Source organism: Rhinichthys klamathensis, unplaced genomic scaffold (assembly GCF_029890125.1).
Source record: "Rhinichthys klamathensis goyatoka isolate OS25496 unplaced genomic scaffold, OSU_Roscu_1.1 h1tg000220l_1, whole genome shotgun sequence".
NCBI classification, from domain to species: Eukaryota; Metazoa; Chordata; class Actinopteri; order Cypriniformes; family Leuciscidae; genus Rhinichthys; species Rhinichthys klamathensis.
The window spans coordinates 1504901-1528134 of NW_026606744.1; the positions used below are offsets into that span (position 1 = coordinate 1504901).

Sequence of the window (23234 nt, forward strand, 5' to 3'; positions counted from 1 at the left end):
TAATAAGACAGTAGGCTGTTACCAATCAAATTAAATAATTTACATTGAAAAATTACAACTGTAGTAAATGCCCTGAAATGTTTTCCTTGATTGATTTTCTCTAAAGAGAATTACGTTGTTGAAAACGAAAGTAAAAGAGTGACGCTCATTGCGTTTTACCATGATAAGAGTTCCGTGTCTTTATTAAAATCAACACATTATAATGATTTATCTTTCATCCATCCTCGATTAATTTGAATGTAGGCTAATTTTTTTTATTATTTGTCTCGCCCGACCCGCGCAGCACTATCGGCAAACTATACGGTTTGAGAATGGCCACAGGCCGAGTTTTGTTGAGAGCCGGAGGCGGCTGCCTCGTAATTCCATGCAGGAAAACCCTGAAAGGAGTTAGCTAAAATATTGGTGGGGGCCTACCTAGAGTCCCCCCAAATCATTTTTTTGCTAGTAGCTACTTTTGTGTATTTAAATGTCTGAAACCTAAAATAAACATTATGTGGTTGAAAACACTGAATAGTTGTGATATATTGTGTATATTGAGCGCATCTGTCTCTGGCTCAGCACCAGCCAACGCGCGAAAGCACTTTTGAATTTAGCAGTTGATCACGTGATGCACTGACTGTTCTAATCATAGACATAATAAATACATAGACGCCCTATTGGCCGCTTTGGAACGTTGCTGCGATACGTCAACGGGTCCGCCATTTTGCGGAGGGCAAGACTGCACTGTAATCAAATGTAAGTAAACGGGGGAGCTGCGTTTTTTCTGGATAAAAACAAACTGTTTTTACATTTATCAACCGATTTCAGTGGTTTGTATGTGGTGTACAAAAAGTTCCATCTCTAGTTATTTAAAATCTCGATAGTTAGACTTGTAAAATATTTTTTTTAATAAAGAATGGTCAAAGCTCAGGCTGTCATGTATCTGGCTTTTTATTCTTGGATAAGAATGGTGAAGACCCCCATACTGAGATATAATTTAAGTTTTCTTATTGTGGAAAAAGCATTTTCTGTGATTGACCAGATTTTAGCAATAACAAAGATAACTGATGGATCCTTTATAATAATACGTTATGGTACAACTACAGTGCAATGCAAATAGTATAACATAAAGTGAGAAGTAATAGTAAATAGTTTAGTCAATAAAATAAACAAATAGTATACAGCAAATAAAATAGTAATGATTAGTATAATTATATAATATCATAAGTACAATAATACAATCATAAAAATATTGATAATAGCATAGTTTATTAATAATACTATAATAATAGCAATAGAATAAGAAATATCAATTACAGAATATACACAATAAAAAATAAGTTAAATAGTGACTTTAATATTTAACTCTTTTTGTTAAATTTCAGTTTTATTGATCAGTAATAGCCATTATAACAGAAGTAGCTTCAGTCAAACATACAGCAGGATACAATGTTAAAATAGCCTAAATATAAAGTTATGAAACTTCACTTTGCCCTCAGCCAAAACGATTTGCCAGGGAACCATTTATAGATTAATGAGACCAAAGATCGCCCGTTAGATATACAGACATCCGAGTCAGCGGCAAAACTTCAAAAGCACTGGCCGAGGGACGGCTGTTCCAGTAAGATGCGCTGAGCGCATCTTACAACTCCGAAAACGCCAGATCAAATTTTTAAATAGGCGCTATCTTTATAAACAAACCACATATTTGAGCTTTAAACAACTACATTGTCGACTGAAAAACTATTTAAACTACATTTCGTGACACAATAACAGTAGTATTTTAAAATTTATCCTCTGAACGTTACTATTACTAATTAAATCATGACCAAATACAACCAAAAACAAACGTTCAGTCTTGCTTGTGAAAGGTAATTCCTCGAAAGCTGTTTTCAATTGTGTGGCGATGTGTACAGCCCCAAACAGCGCACAAAACATGCATTTTTCTCAATTCCCGGTATGAGAGGTATGGAAAAGTTGCCATCCCCAACATGGCGGCGCCGTTGACGTACGCTCCAGCGGCCAATAGGGCGTCTATGTATTTATTATGTCTATGGTTCTAATCACACCGCTGTGAACGTACGTGCGAAAGGGTTAACAAATATGCCTCGATTATTGAAGGAAAACGTGCTTTATTTGTAATTTAAAATGATGGTGCTGATGATTTTTAGAGCCCCCACAGGTGTAGGATTTTACTGCTTTCATGGGAGCTCATACACTCTCTATGGGAGCTCAGCTCCCACGTAATTCGAACCATGGTTGTGGGCCAATGAGCCCAAAAGTCTAGCGCCCTCTGGTGGAGCCAGTAATATCTGCTATGTCTTATGACAGTCTTTCTCATTTGATCTCTCATCTACGCACAGGCTACACCTTCACCTGCTATAGAGGATATGGTGTGTTGAGGAGGGTGTTGTATTGCGTGTTCAGTTTCTTTAATTGTGTGTTGGGGTTGTTTTGGTGTGTGTTTAGGTTTTTATTGTGCATTGAGGCCGTTGGATTGTGTGGTGGGCTTGTGTTGTAGAGATGTTTGTGGATGAGCAGTTGCTGTTTTTGCAGTATTGCTCTTTTTCTGGCTGTACCTTCAGATTTTTCACTTTCTTTAGTTTTTAATCTACTGTTTGAATGTGTTACCTGACTGGTGCGGTTAGCTGTTAATTGTATATACGTATATACATTTATTTTAAAGCTGAAGATATAAACAAACAAGACTTTTTTTTTCCAGCTGGAAATTGTTGCATAACACTGTATCAAACTGTTGCACACAGAACTTGCATTTTTTGGTTTGCTGGCATCTGGATATGCATGTGAAATTAGATTTTTATGTTTACATTAAAATTGTTTGCTGTTCTCTGCTTCGATGTAGTTTCATCCAGAAGTGTTTAGAGCAGAAGCATGTCGACCTGTTTAATATCTCTGCCCTGGTGAAAACGATTAGCGTAAAATGTCATTACTGCCACTGCCAGAGTGTGTGTGTGTGTGTGTGCGGGTGTTTTCTCTTGAGGGCATTTTAACAAATCTTGCAGCTTTTATGTTTGTGACTCCATGATTCATGTGGAGCTTCGAATAGAACAGATGGAAAACCCCGAAAGCAGTTTCATCACACTCTTACGCTGAGAGTTTAAGATTTCCCTCTGTTTGTGTTTCAACAGTGGATGGAGAGAGACTGACAGTTCAATGAGGCTGTGCAATGAACTGGCATGAAATACAAGTAAATGACCATAATTTGTATGTCACATTAAACTGATTTGAGCATGAGGAATATCAAGTATGATATTTAAGAGTGTGGATATACTCATTAGACTAAGATACTGTACTGATCCTCTCCTGTTTTATGATTCTGCTGTGACACCTTATGTGGGATTCCATTAAATATTCAGTGTCATGGATATCTGTCTGTCTGTCTGTCTGTCTGTCTGTCTGTCTGTCTCTCTCTCTCTCTCTCTCTCTCTCTCTCTCTCTCTCTCTCTCTCTCTCTCTCTCTCTCTCTGTTTGTTGAGTCATCTGACAAACAAGCAGCAAGCGCAATTACCTCAGTCCATTATTCACAGATGCTAAACTTAGCAGGGATCAGAGGTAAAACAGATGACAAGAAAAAAAAATATTGTTGAATCCATATATAATATGAGCCATAGTTATTTTTAGAGACGGATCAACACTATTTTAAGGTAACCGCTCAGAAGGAAGTGCATGGATCTCAAAGCTGATATCTGATTGAATCTGATTCATTTTATTTTCAAAGCAATGCCAAATCGGCCTCTGATCACTTTGTTGGTATAAGGCTCAGCACATGGGGAAAATGTTTGAGCAGTGATTTATATGTCATATTGTAACCAACAGATGTAGCCTTATTTTAGACTGGGGAGGAATTATGAAAGAAACTAAAGTGTGTTCACAGCTGATGATTCATTAGCTGAAAAGTACATCATGATTCCCTGATAAATGTTTGATTCTGGTTGAAGAAGTAGAAATCCTCTTGTGATTCTAGAATTGATCTGCTGTGATTGGCTTAACCTATGAAGGACTCTTATCTAATTAACACATAAAAAGGGGGTCTGAGCCATGATGTTTAAATTGAAAATTTGACCCTCCTCTCAGGAAAGATAAATTTGAAGCCCAGTTTGTCTGTTTGTTTGTTTTTTAGAGAATTACAAATCAGTTTATACAAATGTATCTGGCATAGCCTGTTAAGATATTTCATATTTAACAGCAGATTAAAGTTTTAATCTCAAGAAGATAGTGATGCTGGTAAATACTTGTGTCATTGTGCGAGAACTTGAACTAATAGAGTAAAACCCTTCTGTCCTCTATAATTAAGACCCTGTTTTCCTTCCCCGTGGCCTTCAATGCTCTTCTGCAGCTGGGGGTGAAAATTACAGCCCTTCCTCGCTCTCCTGCACAGCTCTCTTATTCTAACTCTCATACAAATGAGATGCCATCTGTTGCCATCACAACTGATGGACTTTTAAGAAAAAAATCCGATGCCACTATAATGCATTAAATTGGTCATTCTTGCTTATTTTTGGCCAAATCTGTAAATATAAATGACGGGATTAACTGGATTTGATTTCTAATGAATGAAAACAGCAGAATGTTTGTGAGCCATGGCTCCAACAGCTCATAGGATATTGATGCAGAAGAATCGCACACATATGGTGAGACTAATTAAATAATGATGGGAATTAATCAGACCAACAACCTTGACAAAACAGAATGTGATGTGTTTTAAAAGATATTTACAATATACAAAGGATGCTCCAAACAGTGTCAGTTGCAGATGGTCTGTCACCCTTTTATGTAGCCTATAGTAAAATCATCTGTATGTGTGTATATGTATATATTATATATATATATTTTTGGTTTTTAAACCATTAATTAACAGATTCTGCTTTTGTGCTGGCATATCGGTAGATTAAAAAATATATTGACCCTTTTACAGTCAATTTGTTTTCTGACTTTATCCAAACATTTTGTTTAACCGCGTACAGTCTGTTCTGTATAGCTTTTGGGAGCCGAACGTCAACGTCTAAAGGAGGCTACTTTTTAAACAACACTTGAAATATATGGCTACATGTGTTAAAAAGTGAAAATGACATTTTATTAAGGAATATTTTGATTTTATCGTTGTAACGGAAACTACTGTTGCTATCCTTAGGCAAATGCGAATTCTATTCACGACTAGCAAATTCATCCTGCTTTAAAGAGCTTAAACATTTAAAGCGACAATTAACTGCTTGGGCTGTAAATAGAGCTTTTTCGTAGGCCTACGTTGGTGTGGATAGGCTAATAGTCATCTTTGTAGCCAAGTTATGAATGGCCTTATAGCCTTACCCCACACACTTAGGCTACTAATTTATAATCTAACTTCTGTGCGTTCTTGACCCTGCGTCCCTATTTGTATAGGCCTAAATAGAATAGGCTACATCCTTTTTGACATCCCAAATTTATGTTTTTAATTCCTCCAATGCTTAAGCCTTAATTGGGGAGGCAGATCCTCCCCAAATCACCCATTAAGTGCACAGATAGCCTAATTCATTCCAGAAATAGAAATAAACAGTAACACTAACTGTTAACACGGTTATTTTTAGACTCACAATTTATGGATGAATGTGAAGATAAGAATAGAGGTGACAACAGTCAGCCAGTCTACTCAGGAAAAAAAAAATCCCTTCTAAAATAAGGATGGGAATGAATCAGATCTGAACTCCTCCCTTAGTCGGTTCTGATTGGCTAACCCACAACCTGACAGCCAGATCAGTCAGTCTGCTGGAGCTGGACTATACTGACTAATGAAGTGAGTTCATCTCGAGCGGACCGCTTCTCACTATGCACTATACAAACTGATGGAAAGTCGATAAACGCGTACGATATTGTAGCCTACATTCTCAGGGCATTCGGCAGTTCACAACTTCCATCTCAACTCAACATGTAGAGCGCGCTGGCATCCAGACGTAGGCTACCCGACAGACTGGTGCTGTTTAACTGTTATTATCAACATGATTCCGCCAGCGAACATGATTCAGGAGGACACGATGGGCAAGGAGAACGAACGGGAGCTCCGTGAGCCACAGTCCCCCACATCCATCAGCCAACAGGAGTCAAAGGTTTGAAACACACATCTCATAACAACATCAGTCACAGCAAACCGACAGAGATACATGTGTAGCTAGTGCGCAGTTTACGAGTCCTTTCACACTTTTTCTGTCATTACAGAGACCGCGGAGTGTTGTGACATGTTTTTAGCGTCTGTTTTTGACGCTGTGTGTCAAACTTTGTATTCTTAATAATATTCATTCACTCATCTGCTGCAAATGAAAGTAGTTATCTACCACTTATCCTCGTGTTAATTGTGTAAATAAGCGTCAAATAAGAGTGCCGTTAAAAATCTTGTAACACTACTGGGCTCGTGTTAACAATGGACGTTTTAAACTTTGTGCATGGATTTATTATGGTAGGCTACTTACATTTAATTGTTCAGATAATTATTATGTCACCCCCATACCTCGCTCGCCCTCGTTTTATTTGAAACATTTTAATTCAAAGCAATAGCAAAACAAATAGTAGGCTAACAAATGCTAAGATGATACAGTTTTGCAATTTAACATCCATTAACATGATCGCAAATATGAAGTCATATTAAATTTCACACAGAGTAATTTTCTTCATTTTCTCCCCTGTCTATAAAGTCAACTGATACAGCTCACCATGGCTGCATCCGAGATCGCATAGCCTACTTTCCTACAATAGTAGTAGGCGAAAAACAGTAGCCTATAGGCTATGTGACAAAATAAGTATGTCCGAATTCACAGTAATCATAAAAGAGTAGTCAAAAGGTACCTGGACTACTTCCTGTGAGATTCAAAAGTGGGCATATGATGAACAGAACACTTTATACTATCCCATGAGGCCACAGGAGAGGATTTGTGAATGGCAGTGAAGCGATGTACCTGATGCTGGTAGGTCACTTGATAATGACAGCATGGCGAATGTAGTAAATCCAGATTACACCCATACTACACACACTCATACTATATAGAACGTACTTTTTTTAGCGGTAATGATGTAATTGTTCATACTCGAGAGTCAGTGTGATTTTGGACAGAGCCCATGTGCTACGTTACGACATTCCTCAGTCTCTCATACAGTCAATTTTTGGTGAGGTGTTCACCTATCCTATGAAAGAAGAATAAATATTTGATTCAAATGATATATGATAATTTTTTATATTATTAATATTTAGCATGCCGATTTGTGTCTATCTACCAATAACATTGTGCACATCTCTAAAATAATTCTAATTATTAAACAACCCTATACTCTGGCAACATCCGTTATGATATTGTTTGTATGCAGAAGTTAAAGTTAGCTTATCAAGGGGAATTTGTGATACGGCTGTATTTTCTGCATACGGCTTGTATTATCTTGATGTCTATCTGTTGTGTATGATTTAAGATGAGGTTGTAGTTGATGGTATTTTGTCACATTGGCCCTGAGTTTGAGCTTATCTGTTTTTCTGGGTCATCTGTGGCCCTGAGTTCTACATTCAGCCCGGAAATGTTGGACGGGTCACTGTGCTTTTAAAGCTCAATGCCAGTTGGGAATTATGCATATTTATTGTCTTTGAATCAGTAGAGATAAATAAAGAAAGCACAACTGTCTTTCATGACTTATGTATAGTTATTCAGAAACTGATTTATTATTTAGATTACTTTGTGTCATTTCCCTTCGCTCCATAAATGCTGTTTGAGCGTCTGAGTGTGAATGTTTTAAATTTGTACATTAATCACTGAATTATGGAGTTAAATGTTTTCTTCACTGAAGAGTCTTGAGGGATTTGTATTTACTGTAGTACATACAGTGCTGTTACTTTGAGCACTTACAATTTTATGTTATTTACTGAAGTCCTGTTGAAGTGTTTTAAAAGGGAAATTATTTTTGAAATAGAAACAATCTGAAACCACATTATATTTGATTTATGACTAAAGGCTAGTTTTCATATCAGTTCTTTTGGGCGTCCATTTAAAATACACTCAAGAATATGTCAAATCAAGAATGAAATAGTCTGCTAAAGGAATATGACTCATTAGTGGTTAATGGGAGACTTTAATGCAAAATTAAACCATAAATTCATAACTTAATCTCCAGTGCTGATTGCATTTCTCAGATTTCCAAGAAGCAAAAGGCTTTTAGTGAGAAGTGAGACCATCCTACAGGGTTTTACATCCCTTGTTTGAACCCGGTTATAGAGTAATAATGACTTCTAGAGGGGAAATTGGGCATAATAATCAGAACATTTCTTCAGTATCAGGGCTTTTATTTGCTAATCTATCAAGCATCTCATCTGAATTACTGAACCAAGATCTGGTTATTTCTGTTCCTATTAACATATTCATGAGCACATGGCACCTTGAATGGATCCAGGAACACCTTTTATGACTAAAACCCTTTTATGATAATAAGTGAATTATAATCTCTATGTGTTTTTTTGTTCTCTACTTTGTGTCTGATTGCTTTGTGTTTGATAAGATGAAAATGTATTATAAAGCAGGCCTAAAAAAAAAAAAAGTCCTTCCTTTGCTAAATACCATAATCTTGTTCCAAAAAATACCTGACTTCCACCTTAATCAGCTCCATCTTTCATAGTTGTCCTTCGGGGTAGAGCAGGACAAGCATTTGGTGCTGACAGCACCTGAATTAATTCCTAATAGATGTTGAAGTTTCGTGATTTTCTTGAAGTACTGGCCATTATTTTTGGAAGAGACACATTCATTGCATTTTAAATTCAAAACTTCATATTCTATGTGAAATTTCTTTAAATTATCTGGTTGCTCTAATGATCATATTTTAGGTCACATTTCCCTCAATAACCATTTTAATCAGTGCAAAAGACTGGGGTAATCATCGATTGACATTTATAATACTACTTAATTTCTAATATGTGAGGAACCTAGCCTCAAAACTTGAAATAAAGACATGTACATTTGTCACCAGCAGTAGTCTCAGGCATCATTGATTCCCCCCCCCGTTTCATTAATTTTATTGCAACTGCCAGGCAAAGTGTAACTTGAACTAAGGCAATGGTTTTCTTGATAGCCTGTTGTTTACAGTTTGTTCTGTCACAAAGCAAGTGCCTTGTAAATGTCAGGAAGTACTTATAACAATTTTTTTGCCAACAGCACTTGCACTTTTATAATTGATTTGATGCAATCTACAGGGATTTCAGGTGGAAAAGCTGCTTGTAATTGAAATTGTCTATAATTTGACAGTGAACTATGAGCGATGATGGACAGAAGCGGCAAGTCGGGACTGGGGTCTAATCGATCTATCACTCTCTGTTGGGCATTAGAGATCAATAGGTCACCATCATCATCATACACAGGCATGAAGCTCACTAAACACACTGCACTGATTCTCTATTCTGATTGGTGGAAACATAACGTCAGAGGATTGTCCAAATGGGCCATATCTCTCTCTCTCACACACATTTACATACATACATACATACATATAAACAAACATACACACTTAGGGTTCAGCAATAACTGTTATGCGGATGACACCCAACTTTACCTGTCTGCCAAACCAACTGGTTCTTTTCCTCCACCTTCTCTGTCCAGCTGTTTAGCTGAAATTAAAGATGGTCTTTCAGCTAACTTCTTGAAGCTAAATGGCAACAAAACTGAGGCTTTACTTGTTGGCACTAGATCTATTGTATCTAAATCTAATTGTCTTTCTTTGTACATTGACAATACTGCAATCTGTCCTTCCTCACAGGTTAAAAGTTTGGGTGTCATCATGGATAGCTCACTATCCTGTGAAGCTCAAATGAAAAATGTCACGCGGATTGCATACTTCCACTTGCGAAATATTAACCGTCTCCGTCCCTTTCTTTCTAATAATAATACTGCAGTTCTTATTCACGCACTAGTCACTTCACGTATAGACTACTGTAATGCTCTTCTCACAGGTGTTCCCTCCAAATTGCTACATAAGCTTTAGTTGGTTCAGAATTCTGCAGCTCGTGTTCTTTCTAGAAGAGCACACCTTCTACTGAGCACATTTCTCCAGTTCTTGAGCAATTGCACTGGCTTCCAGTAAAGTAATTGAATTCAAGATCTTGCTACTTACTTATAAGGCACTTCATAATCTTGCACCCCAATACCTTACTCAACTCCTCCATGTTTACACTCCTTCACGTGCTCTCAGATCTTCATCTTACCTCGGATTAGACTAACTACTCTAAACAATGCTGGGTTGATTTAACCCAAATTTAGGTAAAATATGGACAAACCCAAATGTTGGGTTAAAAATGTAATTTCAAATTTTAACCCAACTTCAACTTTCACTTTCAACTGTACATTTTTTAATTGCATTTTTAACCCAACATTTGGGTTTGTCCATATTTGACCCAAATTTGGGTTGAAACAACCCAGCATTTTTTAGAGTGTGGGTGCCAGATCTTTTAGTTATGCTTCCCCCCGCCAACGGAACTCTCTTCCCCTTGATGTTCGCAATAGCGATTGCTTGTTGACTTGTCTTAAGACATATCTTTTTATACAGGCTTTTTTATAACATGTTTTATTGAGTCTTTACTGCACTTTATCTGTATAAGCAGCTTGTTTGTTGTGTGTTTTGTATTATGCAGTGACCTGTATATTGCTTGTGAGGTGACCTTGGGTGTTATGAAAGCCGCCATTAAATAAAATGCATTATTATTATTAATAAGGATGGCCTGATGGCAAAGGGCTTTTTTTCTTTGAGCCAGCAGATAGAACAATCACTCGCTTGATCATTAGTTCTGTTGATCTTGTACTGTACATGTGTTTTTATGCCTCGCAAAATAAACAGAAAGCTTTCTGATGGAATTGCTCTCTGTTCTGGAATTGCAGAATTGACTTCAAAGCATCAGTTAAAAACCAAAAATTATAAACCAGTCATATAATAATTTGCATTATATGTCATTGTTTTCCAGCAAACGTGTTTGTGAATGTAAAGCTATATTGGAGCTATAAATTATGTGCAGTATAATTTCAGTTATTACTGCAAATAAAATAAAAAAGTGATTTTTTTTTTGTGGAAAACTTTTTTAATAAGTATACATTTTTGCCACATAAAATTCTTTGCTAATATTAAAATTATTTTAATCATTTTAATTTTTATATATATATATATATATATATATATATATATATATATATATATATATATATATACATACAACAAAAAAAGAAATGTCCTTTTTCAGTATACTGTATTTTAAAGATAATTATGTAAAATCCAAATACGTTTTACAGATCTTTATTGGAAAGGGTTTACCCTTTCCTTTACCCTTAATGTTTCAATGAACAAAAGCATGTTTTTTATGCTTGTTCAATGAAACATTAACAATTATTACACATGCACCTGTGGAACAGTCCTGAAGACACTAACAGTTTACAGGCAGTAGACAATTAAGGTCACAGTTCCAATAACTTAGGACACTAAAGAGAGCTTTTTACTGACTCTGAAAAACATCAGAAGAAAGATGCCCAGGGTCTCTGATCACCTGCTTGAACATGACATAGACCTGATGTAGGAAGACATGAGGACTGCAGATGTAGCCAGAACAATAAACTGCACTGTCCGTAATGTTAGACTCCTTAGACAGTGCTACAGGAAAGACAGCTGATTGTCCTTGCAGTGCCAAACCACATGTATCCATGTATATCCATATGTTCCCCCAGACATGTTTGAAAACTTGCAAGTGCCTTGGTGGAAGAGTGGCGTAACATCTCACAGTAAGAACTGACAAATCTGCTGCAGTCCATGAGGATGAGATGCTCTGTAGAGCTGATGAGATGCTCCGTCTCGTCCTTCGGATGAGACGTTAAACCGAGGTCCTTGACTCTCTGTGGTCACAACAAATCCCAGGATGTCCTTCGAAAAAGAGTAGGGGTGTAACCCCGGCATCCTGGCCAAATTTGCCCCTTGGCCTGTGTCCATCATGGCCTCCTAATCATCCCCATATACTAATTGGCTTCATCACCCTGTCTCCTCTCCACCAGTAAGCTGGTGTGTGGTGGGCGTTCTGGCGCACTATGGCTGCCGTCGCATCATCCAGGTGGATGCTGCCCATTGGTGGTGGTTGAGGAGATTCCCCCTTCCATATGTGAAGCGCTTTGAGGTCCCAGAAAAAGCGCTATATAAATGTAACGAATTATTATTATTATTATTATTAAACAGCTGGTGCCACACCAGACACTGAATGCTACTTTTGATATTGACCCGCTCTGGTCAGGGACTCATTATTCCATTTCTGTTTGTCAAATGTCTGTGAAATTTCAGTTTATGTCTCATTTGTTGATTTTTTTATTTATTTTTACAATCAATATTAAAAAATTTGCTGAAAAAAGCAGTTGAAAGTGAGAGGAGTGTGTATATATATTTATATATCTCAAGTACAAAACCATAAAATCCTTATTCTTGAACACTGCACAGATGCACCATAGGCATATATATATATATATATATATGTGTCAACCACTAATCTAAAATATATATATATAAAATATTTTTGTTGTTATTTTTTTTACTGGCAGATTTTTAGTCACAATGAAATAAAAATTGACACTTATATTTTTTACGGAATGTTGCAGGGCTTATTAGAAATGATTTATCAGTACATATATATATATATATTAATTCATATGCTCTTGTAACCTTTAATTAGAAAAACCTCCCCTCCCTCTCGCTGGCAAATTGCTGCAAACTGGCACACGGATCTTTGTCCATATAGTTAGCAATGCTCAACTTCCACGATCCAATCAAATCCCTCCCTACATTTTTCTCATTCCAGAAGCCGTTTCACTCAGATATACATCACAATAGGGAAGAAAAGACTATCGTACCTTCCATTTCATGCCGACTTTAAACTAATCCTAAAGTCTCCCCAATCCTAAATATGTGGTTATAGCCTTACATTTAAAAATATGGTTACTTGTGTCCCATTTATCACTTTGTTCATAAATTGGTAATATTTGAGGAGTTATTGAAAGTAAAGCTAAAAACAGATTTGTTAAGTCTGTTAAGATGTATGACTACTCTTGTCTAACCTTTACTGTTGGGTACTTTTCATTTTTATTCAGATTTGAATTGCGTTTCCTGTGCATAGTACTTAGCAAGTAGTGCAGGTTGGTGTGTCCTAGAGGACATTTTTAGTAGGCAAAGATAATCCTGGTGGGTGTTGTCAGCTAATTTAGAGGGCTGTCAGTGTATGACTGATATCATGGGTAATGTGCTCCGCACAAAGAGGTTACGTACCAAGAGACATGACAGCCCATCTTTCTCTACTTTGTCTTTTTTCATTTTTTCCTTTAAGCTCAGTGAGTTACATGAACATAAATAATCTGTAATTTTAGCCTTGTTGAGGTTGGGTTAACATATGATGTCTGGAGAGATCATATAATCATCTGGAGGTTGTTTCAGGGAGAATGCCCTCATTTGACACCTGCCAAGAATCAACAATTACCCACTCACAGAGTTTAATGTTTTGGGGGCTGTTTACGCCATATGGAGTTTAGCATTTCTCTAAATCAGATGCTAAAAGGTGCTTTTCTTTTTTCTACTCTGTTTTGTGTTTATTTCAGTTGCAGAGGCTTAAGCGTTCACTGTCCTTCAAGACCAAGAGTCTTCGCAGCAAAAGCGCTGATAATTTTTTCCAACGGCCGATCGAGGATGTGAAGTTTCAAACCGAACTGCTCTCGGATGTCAGCAGCAGCACAGGTCATCTGAGCACCATCGGTATGTCCGTCTCAGCCTCCCCAGCGATGTCCCTTCCTCCACCACCCCCTCCGCTGCCCACCGTCATCCCGGGCAACCTACCCATCACAATCTGTTCTCCATCCCGTGCCCCCCGCCAGACGGACTCCAATGCACACACCTTTCTAGAGCACATCTTCAAGAAGCCACAATTCTGTGACATCTGCAACCACATGATTGTAGGTAAGAGGATGTGTTTTATCTTTATATACCGATGACAGGCTCAAGAGTCTCATTAAACAGGAAACGCACAAACAAAGCTGTGCTTGTTTAGAAAGAGGAGCATATTTTGATCCCTAACATAATGATTTTAGATTAGACGACTGAACTGATAAACCAGAATATTGCATTACCCATCTGTTGTCTGGCCACCAGACACTAATGTTTTGTTACTTTGGATGACGCCAACACACAGTGATTTGGCCATTTAGAGAACAGTGAACAATGATAGAGTGGCACAACATAATGAGTTAAAGACTCCATGAGATACAAATTGACTTTGTGTGTCTATTAGTCATTGTCTAATAGCTTTAAGGTCATATGTGAGTGCTCTTTTGAAAGCTTCAAATCATGTAGCACCGTTCAAAGGTTTAGGGTCAGTAAGATTTTTTTTTAATGCTTTTGAAAAAAAGTCTCTTGCTCACCAAGGCTACATTTATTTTAAAAAATACAGTGAAAACAGTATTATTGTGAAATATTGTTATAATTTACAATGACTGTTTTCTGTGTTAATATATTTAAAAATTTAGCAAAACCAAATTTTCAGCAGCCATTACTCCAGTCTTCATGATCCTTCAGAAATTATTCAGATATTCTGATTTGGTGCTTAAGAATTTTTTATTTATAATTATTATTAGTATTATTATTATCAATGTTGAAAACAGTTATGCTGCTTAATATTTTTTGTGGTAACAAAATAAATTTTTTCAGGATTCTTTGAGGAATATGAAGTTATTTGTATTTATTTAGTATTTATTTGAACTTTTTTTTCTAGTATTTATTTGAACTAATTTAAACTAGAACTGTGTAAATGTCTTTACTGTCACTTTTGACCAGTTTAATACATCCTTGCTGAATTAAAATATTTATTTAAAAAAATCTTCATGATTCCAAACTTATAAGTATTATATTATTGCAAAACATGTTTATGCAGCGCTGTGGCTATTTAAACAAAAAGTTTAAATCCCACCCAAATATCTTGGTTTAATAGAAGTTCATCAAAATAGGACAGAGAAGTGGCTTCATACGAGGTCTTTAAGGCTCTCAACTCTTTCCTAATTAAGCCAATGTGTTTTTACTTTTTTGTCTCCAAATTGTATTTTGACTTTAAGGGCAGTAAGACAAAATTAAGTCACATTGAGGTGTTTTACAGCCAATTCAAAGTTTCATGCCCCATATTTATGCACCTGTCCAAACTGGATTTGCTTGTCTATATCATGTAAATAACTTAGTTGATTCAGTTTTAAACATTGAGGTGGTTTTAAAAGGGGTCATATGAAAACTTGGGGCTTCAAGTTGTACATGTACATGCACTTTTTCAAGTTGATCGTACTGAAATGTGTGTTGGCAGTGCCTGTACACTAGGGCTGACTTCTAATAGTCGAGGATTCGACGATTCGATTCGGAGAGGTCTGATTCGACTATGAACCTCATAGTCGAATAGTAGGCAAGTGTTATGAGGGGTGTGACGTTATTATATAACCGTGAGACCGACGGTTATAGGTGAACACCGTCATTAGAACTCTATAACCGCCAAAACCGTGCTATTAAAATATTTTTTACAAACATTTTTTATCATAGAGAATGTTTAAATACTAATATCATCTTACGAGGGAAACGGAGGCGGAGTTAGTGGTGCGATCGGAGGCTGAGTGCTGGAGATGATTCGGGAGAGGTCTGTGCACCTTTACCGATCAGAGCGCGCGCTGACACGGAGTAAAGCCTTGTTTAACTCGACACCTCCGCACGAGCGCGAAGGTGCGGACGGCAAAAAAATGACGCGTTGGGTACGCAAGACCCCATTTCGCTTGGCTGTGTGCACGGCTTTTTTTGTAACAGCGCGCGCGACGCCGCATCCGAGGATGAACGACTAAAAGCCGAATCTGCTCGAGCATGTAGGCTACGTCTCAACGCACCGGCACGCAGTTTGCGCGTCTAAATTGCAAAGTTCATTGCAAAGTTTTTTTGTTAAGGTTTTGTTTACTGTGTGTGATTTATTTAAAACAAAGCACATTCATTGCAACGTCTTTTTTTGTGTTAAGGATTCATTTAATGGAAAGCACATTCACTTCTAGTTGTCTTGCTGTTCATTTTAAATAAACGTAGAGCGAGTTGTCCTATAACAGACGAACAGTTATTCAACCGAACGTCTAGCTGCTATCTAAAAAAAAAAAAAAAAGCTTCGTTCGACTATCAGTCAACTACTGCAAAATCTAACGAATCAGATTCGACTATGAAAATCCTTAGTCGAAAACAGCCCTACTGTACACAACCATCATATAATGATAAAAATCTATCCAGTGTTTTTGTTTTAATCTCCTCCTTATATGTTTTCCCCTGCCTCAAATTGAGCCGTTCGATTTTGTGACGTCATTAAATCGGACGCCCCTCCCACGATTGTTGATTGACAGCAGCGTTTCAACACAGACCAGCCCTGAGCGAGCTGTCATCATAGCCCGGCATTGTTGATACGCTGGAGCAGAATGGCGTCTAAGCGATTGTGGTGTTCTGTTCTTGGGTGTAATAACGAACACAGTCATTTTGATGTTCCTAAATCCGAATCGCTGAAGACACAGTGGCTGAGTTTTGTTTTCGAAGGGAATATTCCCCACGAGCAACGTCAATGCTCTCATGTTTGCGCGAATCATTTCTCACCAGACTGCTTTATAAACGAGGGTCAGTATAAAGCTGGTTTTGCTAAGAAGCTGCTCCTGAAAAAAGAATCGGTACCAACTATTCATGTTCCTGCTGCACCTCCAGAAGAAGTGAGTGTAAAATTGTATTAACCTTTATATTAATCTTTGCAAATCGCTTGCACGCTTCACGATGAATGCGGCTAAGGTTTACACTCAGGGTACATTACGCCGTGTTTTCTATGTACGACGTTCTCAATATAATTCATAATCCCACGTTTATAATGAACAATGCGTTATGGTTATTGTGTTATTACAAACTGAGTACGTATACATCAGTAAACACATTGCGTTCGTTCATCTCACTAAGTTACTCTAACGTTACCCTGCCAGTACATACAAAGATAGATCAAAGTGACATTACGTTAACCAACCATTCAGAAACTTCCTGTTCGAGCCTTAATTGTCGAACTACTTTGCGGCCGTCATCTTGTTCCGGGTCCGACTCCGGTTCAAACTGATACGGTTGCACAGATGTGTCCTCAGAGACTCCCGCTGCAATTCTTTCTCCAAAATATACCCTAAACTGTTGTCAAGGCAACACTCCACGTGCTTTGTGTCAAAACCATAGCGTCAAAACGCCAAGATTGTCCTCACTGCAGAACACGAAATCCAGGGGGAGGAGTTGGATCCAGATCCAACTCCTCCCACCTTACATATACCTAAACCTACCCATCTCCGCCCCCTGATCCCTAACCCCACCCCTAATCCTACCCATCTCTGCCCCCTGATCCCTAACCCCACCCCTAATCCTACCCATCTCCACCCCCTGATCCCTAACCCCACCCCTTAGATCTGGATCCAACTCCGCCCCCTGGATCTCGTGCACTGCAATGAGGTGTGACTGAAGCTCATTATCATTTAAAGGCATATGCACTGAAACGGCGTGCTGAAAACAGAGCTGTTTTTGACCAGGTAAAATGAGTGTTTTCTTACAATACTAATGAGAATTTTTAATTAAAGTATATTACAAACTTTTCATTTAGACCCTAAAGAATCAAATTAACTTGTATGAAAATGGCAATATATGACCCCTTTAAGATAAAGATCTGTACTTGTGTGTGGTGTTTTAAAGCATATGTGCTCAGCTAAGCCTGCATTAGGGTATTTGTGGGTTTATCCTAATAGAAGGCAACAAGGTTTTGGCTCAGCTTTCAATTTGTGTGTCTGTGTGTGTGTGGTGAGGCGGACAGATGTCTACCTGTTTGAAAAGAAATGGTTATTTATTCCACTGCACAACGGGTGAACAGAACACACCATACACACATTTTTTGAATATATTTATTTATTAAATATGTATATAACACACACACACACACACACACACACACACACACACACACACATTCACACACACACACACACACACACATATATATATATATAAATAGTATATTTGAATACATATTAAATAGTGTTTTTGTATGTGAATGTGCAGTGTGTATGCGAGAGAGAGAGGACAAGTGTGTCTTGTCTGGTTGGCATATGGATCTGTCAGGCCTCATCACTTCTTTAGCTCACTAACACTCACTCAGAAGAGCACACTAATGAGGGCAGGGCTCCAAATCCTGTCCTGGCACATCCTCATGAAAAGGACATCAAGAGGCCAAATGATGCATTTTAAATCTTTGTAGTAAATGTAGAGGAACCTAAGCTTGCACAGCACTAGATGAGGGATGATCTGTCAGTTCATTATCCCACAGCATTCTGATTACTGCCATGCAGGAAGGTGAATTTTATGAAATCTCACCAGCTGTTTGGAAAAAATAGCGAGTGGAGGGTATAGTTCTTCTGCTTGTGTGTCAAGTCTCAATTTCCTTCTGTGACTAATGGGTCATTACTAAATAACTAACCGTGAAATCTCCACATGTGGATCGTATCAGGATACCTGTGTACTTGTTTGACCCAAATCTCTACAGGTTGATTAAATATGAGCCCACATGTCACTGACCCAAATCTCAGCATTTGGATCAGATATCAGGACACTGCAATTAAGTGTGTGTGTGTGTGTGGTGTGTGTGTGTGTGGGTCTGTCATTAACTTGGACCACTTTTGTGACACAGTTTTTAGTTTTTGCCATCATCATCATCATAATATTTTATTATTAGCTTTGTGTAGGTTTCATTGTTTTACTATATATTTTTTTTCTGTTTTATTGATTTTGATCTCAGACCCAGACTTTCAATCTTGAAAATCCTTCATAAAATATGAATTATTTAGTTTAACAGTGAAATAAACATAAACCATTTCAATATTTATTTTGTGAAAATTGTTTATATAAACTTTTTTTTAAAAATCACACCACCACCAACAATTTTGCCCCTTTTTAGTTAGGGGATTCATTTAGTTTCATTTCATTGGGGATCATTTCCAATTAAGCTGTAATTTTTGGTCAATTATTCAAAAAAGTATTTTACAAAAATAAATGACATTCTGGTTGCATATATTTTCACTGTTGGGCATTGTTAGTAGACATATTAAGTAGTGTGGCTGTGCACATGTGTCTTTTCTAAAAGGCCAAATTGGAAGAAACACCCACTCAGCTCCGTGGGTAAAGAAATGCTTTAATGGTCTGCTGTGCAGCTGTAAAGATATTTACTGACCATAAACTGATTGCGTATTTCTTTCAGAACAAGATTTTAACAAGTGTGTTCTGTGTTAATAATTATTGAGTTAATAAGGTATTGAGTTTATTGCAAAATGTCAGTCAGCAATTTACAAAGCAGTTTCTGGATCGGAGAGCAACACGTTTTTCATGGTGATGTTCTCTCATGTTTGGATGGAGCTGAGGCATCTATTTCTGAAGACACAGAAACCATGCTGTATATCAAAGTATAAAAGGAGGCTTAGCATATTGGAAATATGGTTGGCTGTCTGTGTGGGTGGATTCCCATCCCATTGGGCAACTGATGACATTAACAATATTGAAATTAAGTCCACATAACATCTCATGCAGCTTTTGCAAGTGTTGTTGAATGATGAAATCATTTTCAAGTTCTAAAATAAAGAGAAAACATTTAACGACTTTCGAAAAAACATTCTATTATCCCTTTTTCAGGCATTTTATTGAAGCCTGGCCTGAACTAGATCTCACTTTAAAAAGTGTTTCTAGGCGGTTTACATTATGAAGAATTTCATGATAATTGTTCTGCCCAGTATTATCTCTCGACCCCAGAAAAAAATACTCAACACATAAATACCCAACCATTAAACACATTAAAGATGCAATAAAGATTTTTTTTCCGAGGCTGAAGTGATCAGCTCAGGGATGCATGAGAGAATCTGGACCGAGCATGTGATGTTTGATTAATCGATGGATGGCTGGAAGCAGCTTGTTGTAGCAGACAGGGGCAAATGAGCCCTGTGACAGTGTCATTCTCACAACAGCAGGACCTGATGTTTTCACCCTATTAATCATTTCACATTCAGATTTCTTTATAACAAAATTTTCAGTTATCGTTTTAAATCTTAAAGCCACTCAAAACAAGAAAATAGTTTTTTTCTACTCTTTGATCTTGTGTAGTTAAATGAATAGTTCACCTAAAAAAATGAGAATTGTTATCATTTTTTTTTTTGATTTCATTTTATCTGCCAAACACAAAAGATGTTTCAGTGTTTTCCCCCCGATACAATAAAAGTCATTGTGGTCAAATATTCTTTTGGACCCCATTGACTTTCATTGTTTGGACAAAAAACTGATTATTTTTTGTACAAAATTCTCCTCTTCTGTTCCACAGAGGAAAGAAAGTCATACAGGTTTGAAACGACATGAGGGTGAGTAAATGATGACAGGATATTCATTTTTTGGTGAACTAGTGCTTTAAGGCTATTACATTGCGTCGTTCAGAGAGACTTTTTTTTTTTTAAAAATCAACATATACGAACCTCGAATGAGCTGTAAATAATGTCATGTTGACCTATATGCCCACAATTTTATTTTTTATGATACATGGAATAATTGTAATGCAAGAGGGATTCTCTCCTGTAATTTTTTTTTTTAGCTTGCCAAGGGGGAGCAGGCAAGGTGTTCGGTAAGTCTGTTCTGTTTGATGATGAATTGAACTCTTTAGAAACCGAATAAGATAATAAGATAACCCCCTTCATCCTCCCCCCACCCTCTCCCTGCTTCTGTGCTCATAATGACTTGTTCAGCACTCTCAGGAAATGCATATGATGAAGTAGCTCCTCAATGCTTAATAGAATTTTTCACTAGAGCGGTCAATATCAAGCCCCGGGGGATTGAGGGGTTTGTTTTTGAATGTTATTTCTTGTTACTGCCAAAAGAATATAGATTAAATTATTCTGCGTGTGCTGTTATTTTCCAGAGCTTTGCTATGCATGCTGTTATATATATATATATATATATATATATATATATATATATATATATATATATATATATATATATATATATATATATATACTGTAAATGATGGTTTAATTTTTTCTAGTGGTTGAAAGGTACACTATGTAACTTTTGTTGTTGTTTATATAACGAGTGAGTCCATCATGAATCCATTTTCCAAATCATGTTTTTGTCTTGTACTGAATCACTATAGCATGCCTATAATAAGCGTTTCTATTTGGACTATTTTAGATCTGGTAGGACAACCGCTGCAGAGTACCTGAGTGACTCGTCATAAACATAAACTGAGAGAAGTTTATAAACTGAGAGAAGCTACAATGTTTTTCCGCAAGACGCATGCAGTTTTGTTTATTAACTGCTAAAAGTTACATAGTGTATGTACCTTTAAAGTTAATGAAAACAGCTATTGTGTGTGCTGCAGAGATATAGTATACAACTGGAAGAGACTTTTGCCAATAGGTGATTTTATTCTCAAGCTCACTCTTGGGAAGCAGCTGGAAAGACTAATGACTTTAACAAACTTTTTTTTTAGTAATTTGTATTCATTGTCTCACCGCAATAAAATCTGATTAATATGTTTATCCTGCAGAGGCACTTTTTTAATTTCTGTAAGCAATTAGGCCTTATTAATTCTTCATTACCTAAAGATCATCAAAGAAGCATGCATTAAAGTGATTCATAATTTGTGATGGGAACGAGCTGAATTTTTGGGGTAATAAAACATTCAGCACTAGCTGTAATAAATAAGTGTAATTGTAATGGTAATATTTAAATACACAATACCCGGAGTTATCATAATAAGAGGAGTCAGAGGCATTTATGGATTAAAGGATTTTATTATTATTTTATGGCACAAGAGTGTTGTTACTGGAAAAAGCAGAGAATGGATGTTGTAACATGCTGTCCCTTGGTGAATTTATTTAGCATTTTGTTTACATTTTGTATGCAGCTTCAGAGTTTCACTGCTTACACATAATGACTTTTGAGTAGATTTACATTCCCTGCTTTCAAATGAACAAAAATGTTATTTTGATAGCAAGCAAAGCACACATGCATAGCTACTTCTTCCTTCTTCATCCTTCCTCTAAGTCCATCCATAAACCGTCTAAATCAATAAAACCGTGTCTCTAAATACATGTCCTGCGCACCAAGTGTGGTGATATCAAATGCTGAAACTGAGCAAATAGAAGAGCAGGATTAAGGATTCCTGTTAGATTAGAAGAGTGCTGTTGTTTTATTAGATACCTTCTTGTACATGCGTTCTCAAACTTTATGCTTGGCTATTGTTTGTCTTCAGCTGTCTCTGTTCAGCTTAGCAAAAGCATTAACACCTGCATTTTCCAGTAGCACTAATACGTTTGGATTCTGCAAGTGTTTCTGGGACTGTGAAGCCAAAATTTGATGATCGGCTTATAAGGGTTCTTCTTTTTAGGCAAAAGAAATGTAGGCCAGAATGATGACCATCAACCTGAACACTTACAGAATTACACCCCTTAAACCCTTTAATAAGAATATACATACATTTATTTAGAATTAAATATTTAATTGCCAATTAAGAATTAATAGTGGATGGAAAAGAACAAACTGTTAGTCTTGATTATCGAATTTCACAGCAAAACTGCACATGTGGGAATTTCCTACTCTGACCTGTATTTATTGATCACTTTTTGTTTTGCAGTAATAGATCATTGTTTTTTTTTACAAATAGTTGTTCAATATATGTTCAATATGTTTGACTTTTAAACCTGATATTAACTCAATATGACCTCAACTGCTAGGCACCAATGCTAAGCTGGGGCTCCGGTGCAAAGCCTGCAAGATGGGCATCCACCACAAGTGCCTGGATGGAGTTGGACAGCAGAGATGCATGGGGAAATTGGTGAGATATTTTTTACTTTGTGAATCGAGAATTTGTCCCACAGACAGTTTGTTTGTTTTGTTGATATTTGGTTAATCTTGGAAATTAAATGTGGAACTAAGCAAGTATTCAGTGTTCATGTTCATTTGTTGCTCAGGTTGGTCAATGTTTGTTTACCGTACAAAGAGGTGCTGAAACCAGCTTCATACTTATACACAGAACAAATTATAAAACGCAACACTTTTGTTTTTGCCCCAATTTTTCATTAGGTGAACTCAAAGATTTAAGACTTTTTCTATACATAAAATACCTATTTCTCTCAAAT

General features: G+C 36.9%; 1 protein-coding gene across 2 annotated transcripts in view; it reads left to right on the plus strand.

Moving 5' to 3' along the window:
* The first annotated feature begins 5863 nt into the window (after positions 1-5863).
* Positions 5864-23234, plus strand: part of stac (SH3 and cysteine rich domain) — a 30941-nt gene continuing 13570 nt past the window's right edge. Inside the window, exons 1-4 of one of the 2 annotated variants that reach the window (XM_056264348.1) lie at positions 5864-6080; positions 13602-13956; positions 20687-20716; positions 22830-22930. In XM_056264348.1, coding sequence (XP_056120323.1) covers positions 5973-6080; positions 13602-13956; positions 20687-20716; positions 22830-22930 — 594 coding nt within the window. In that variant the 5' untranslated portion in view covers positions 5864-5972. The remainder of the gene's footprint in view (positions 6081-13601; positions 13957-20686; positions 20717-22829; positions 22931-23234) is intronic. The other variant, XM_056264349.1, reaches the window with a different exon arrangement.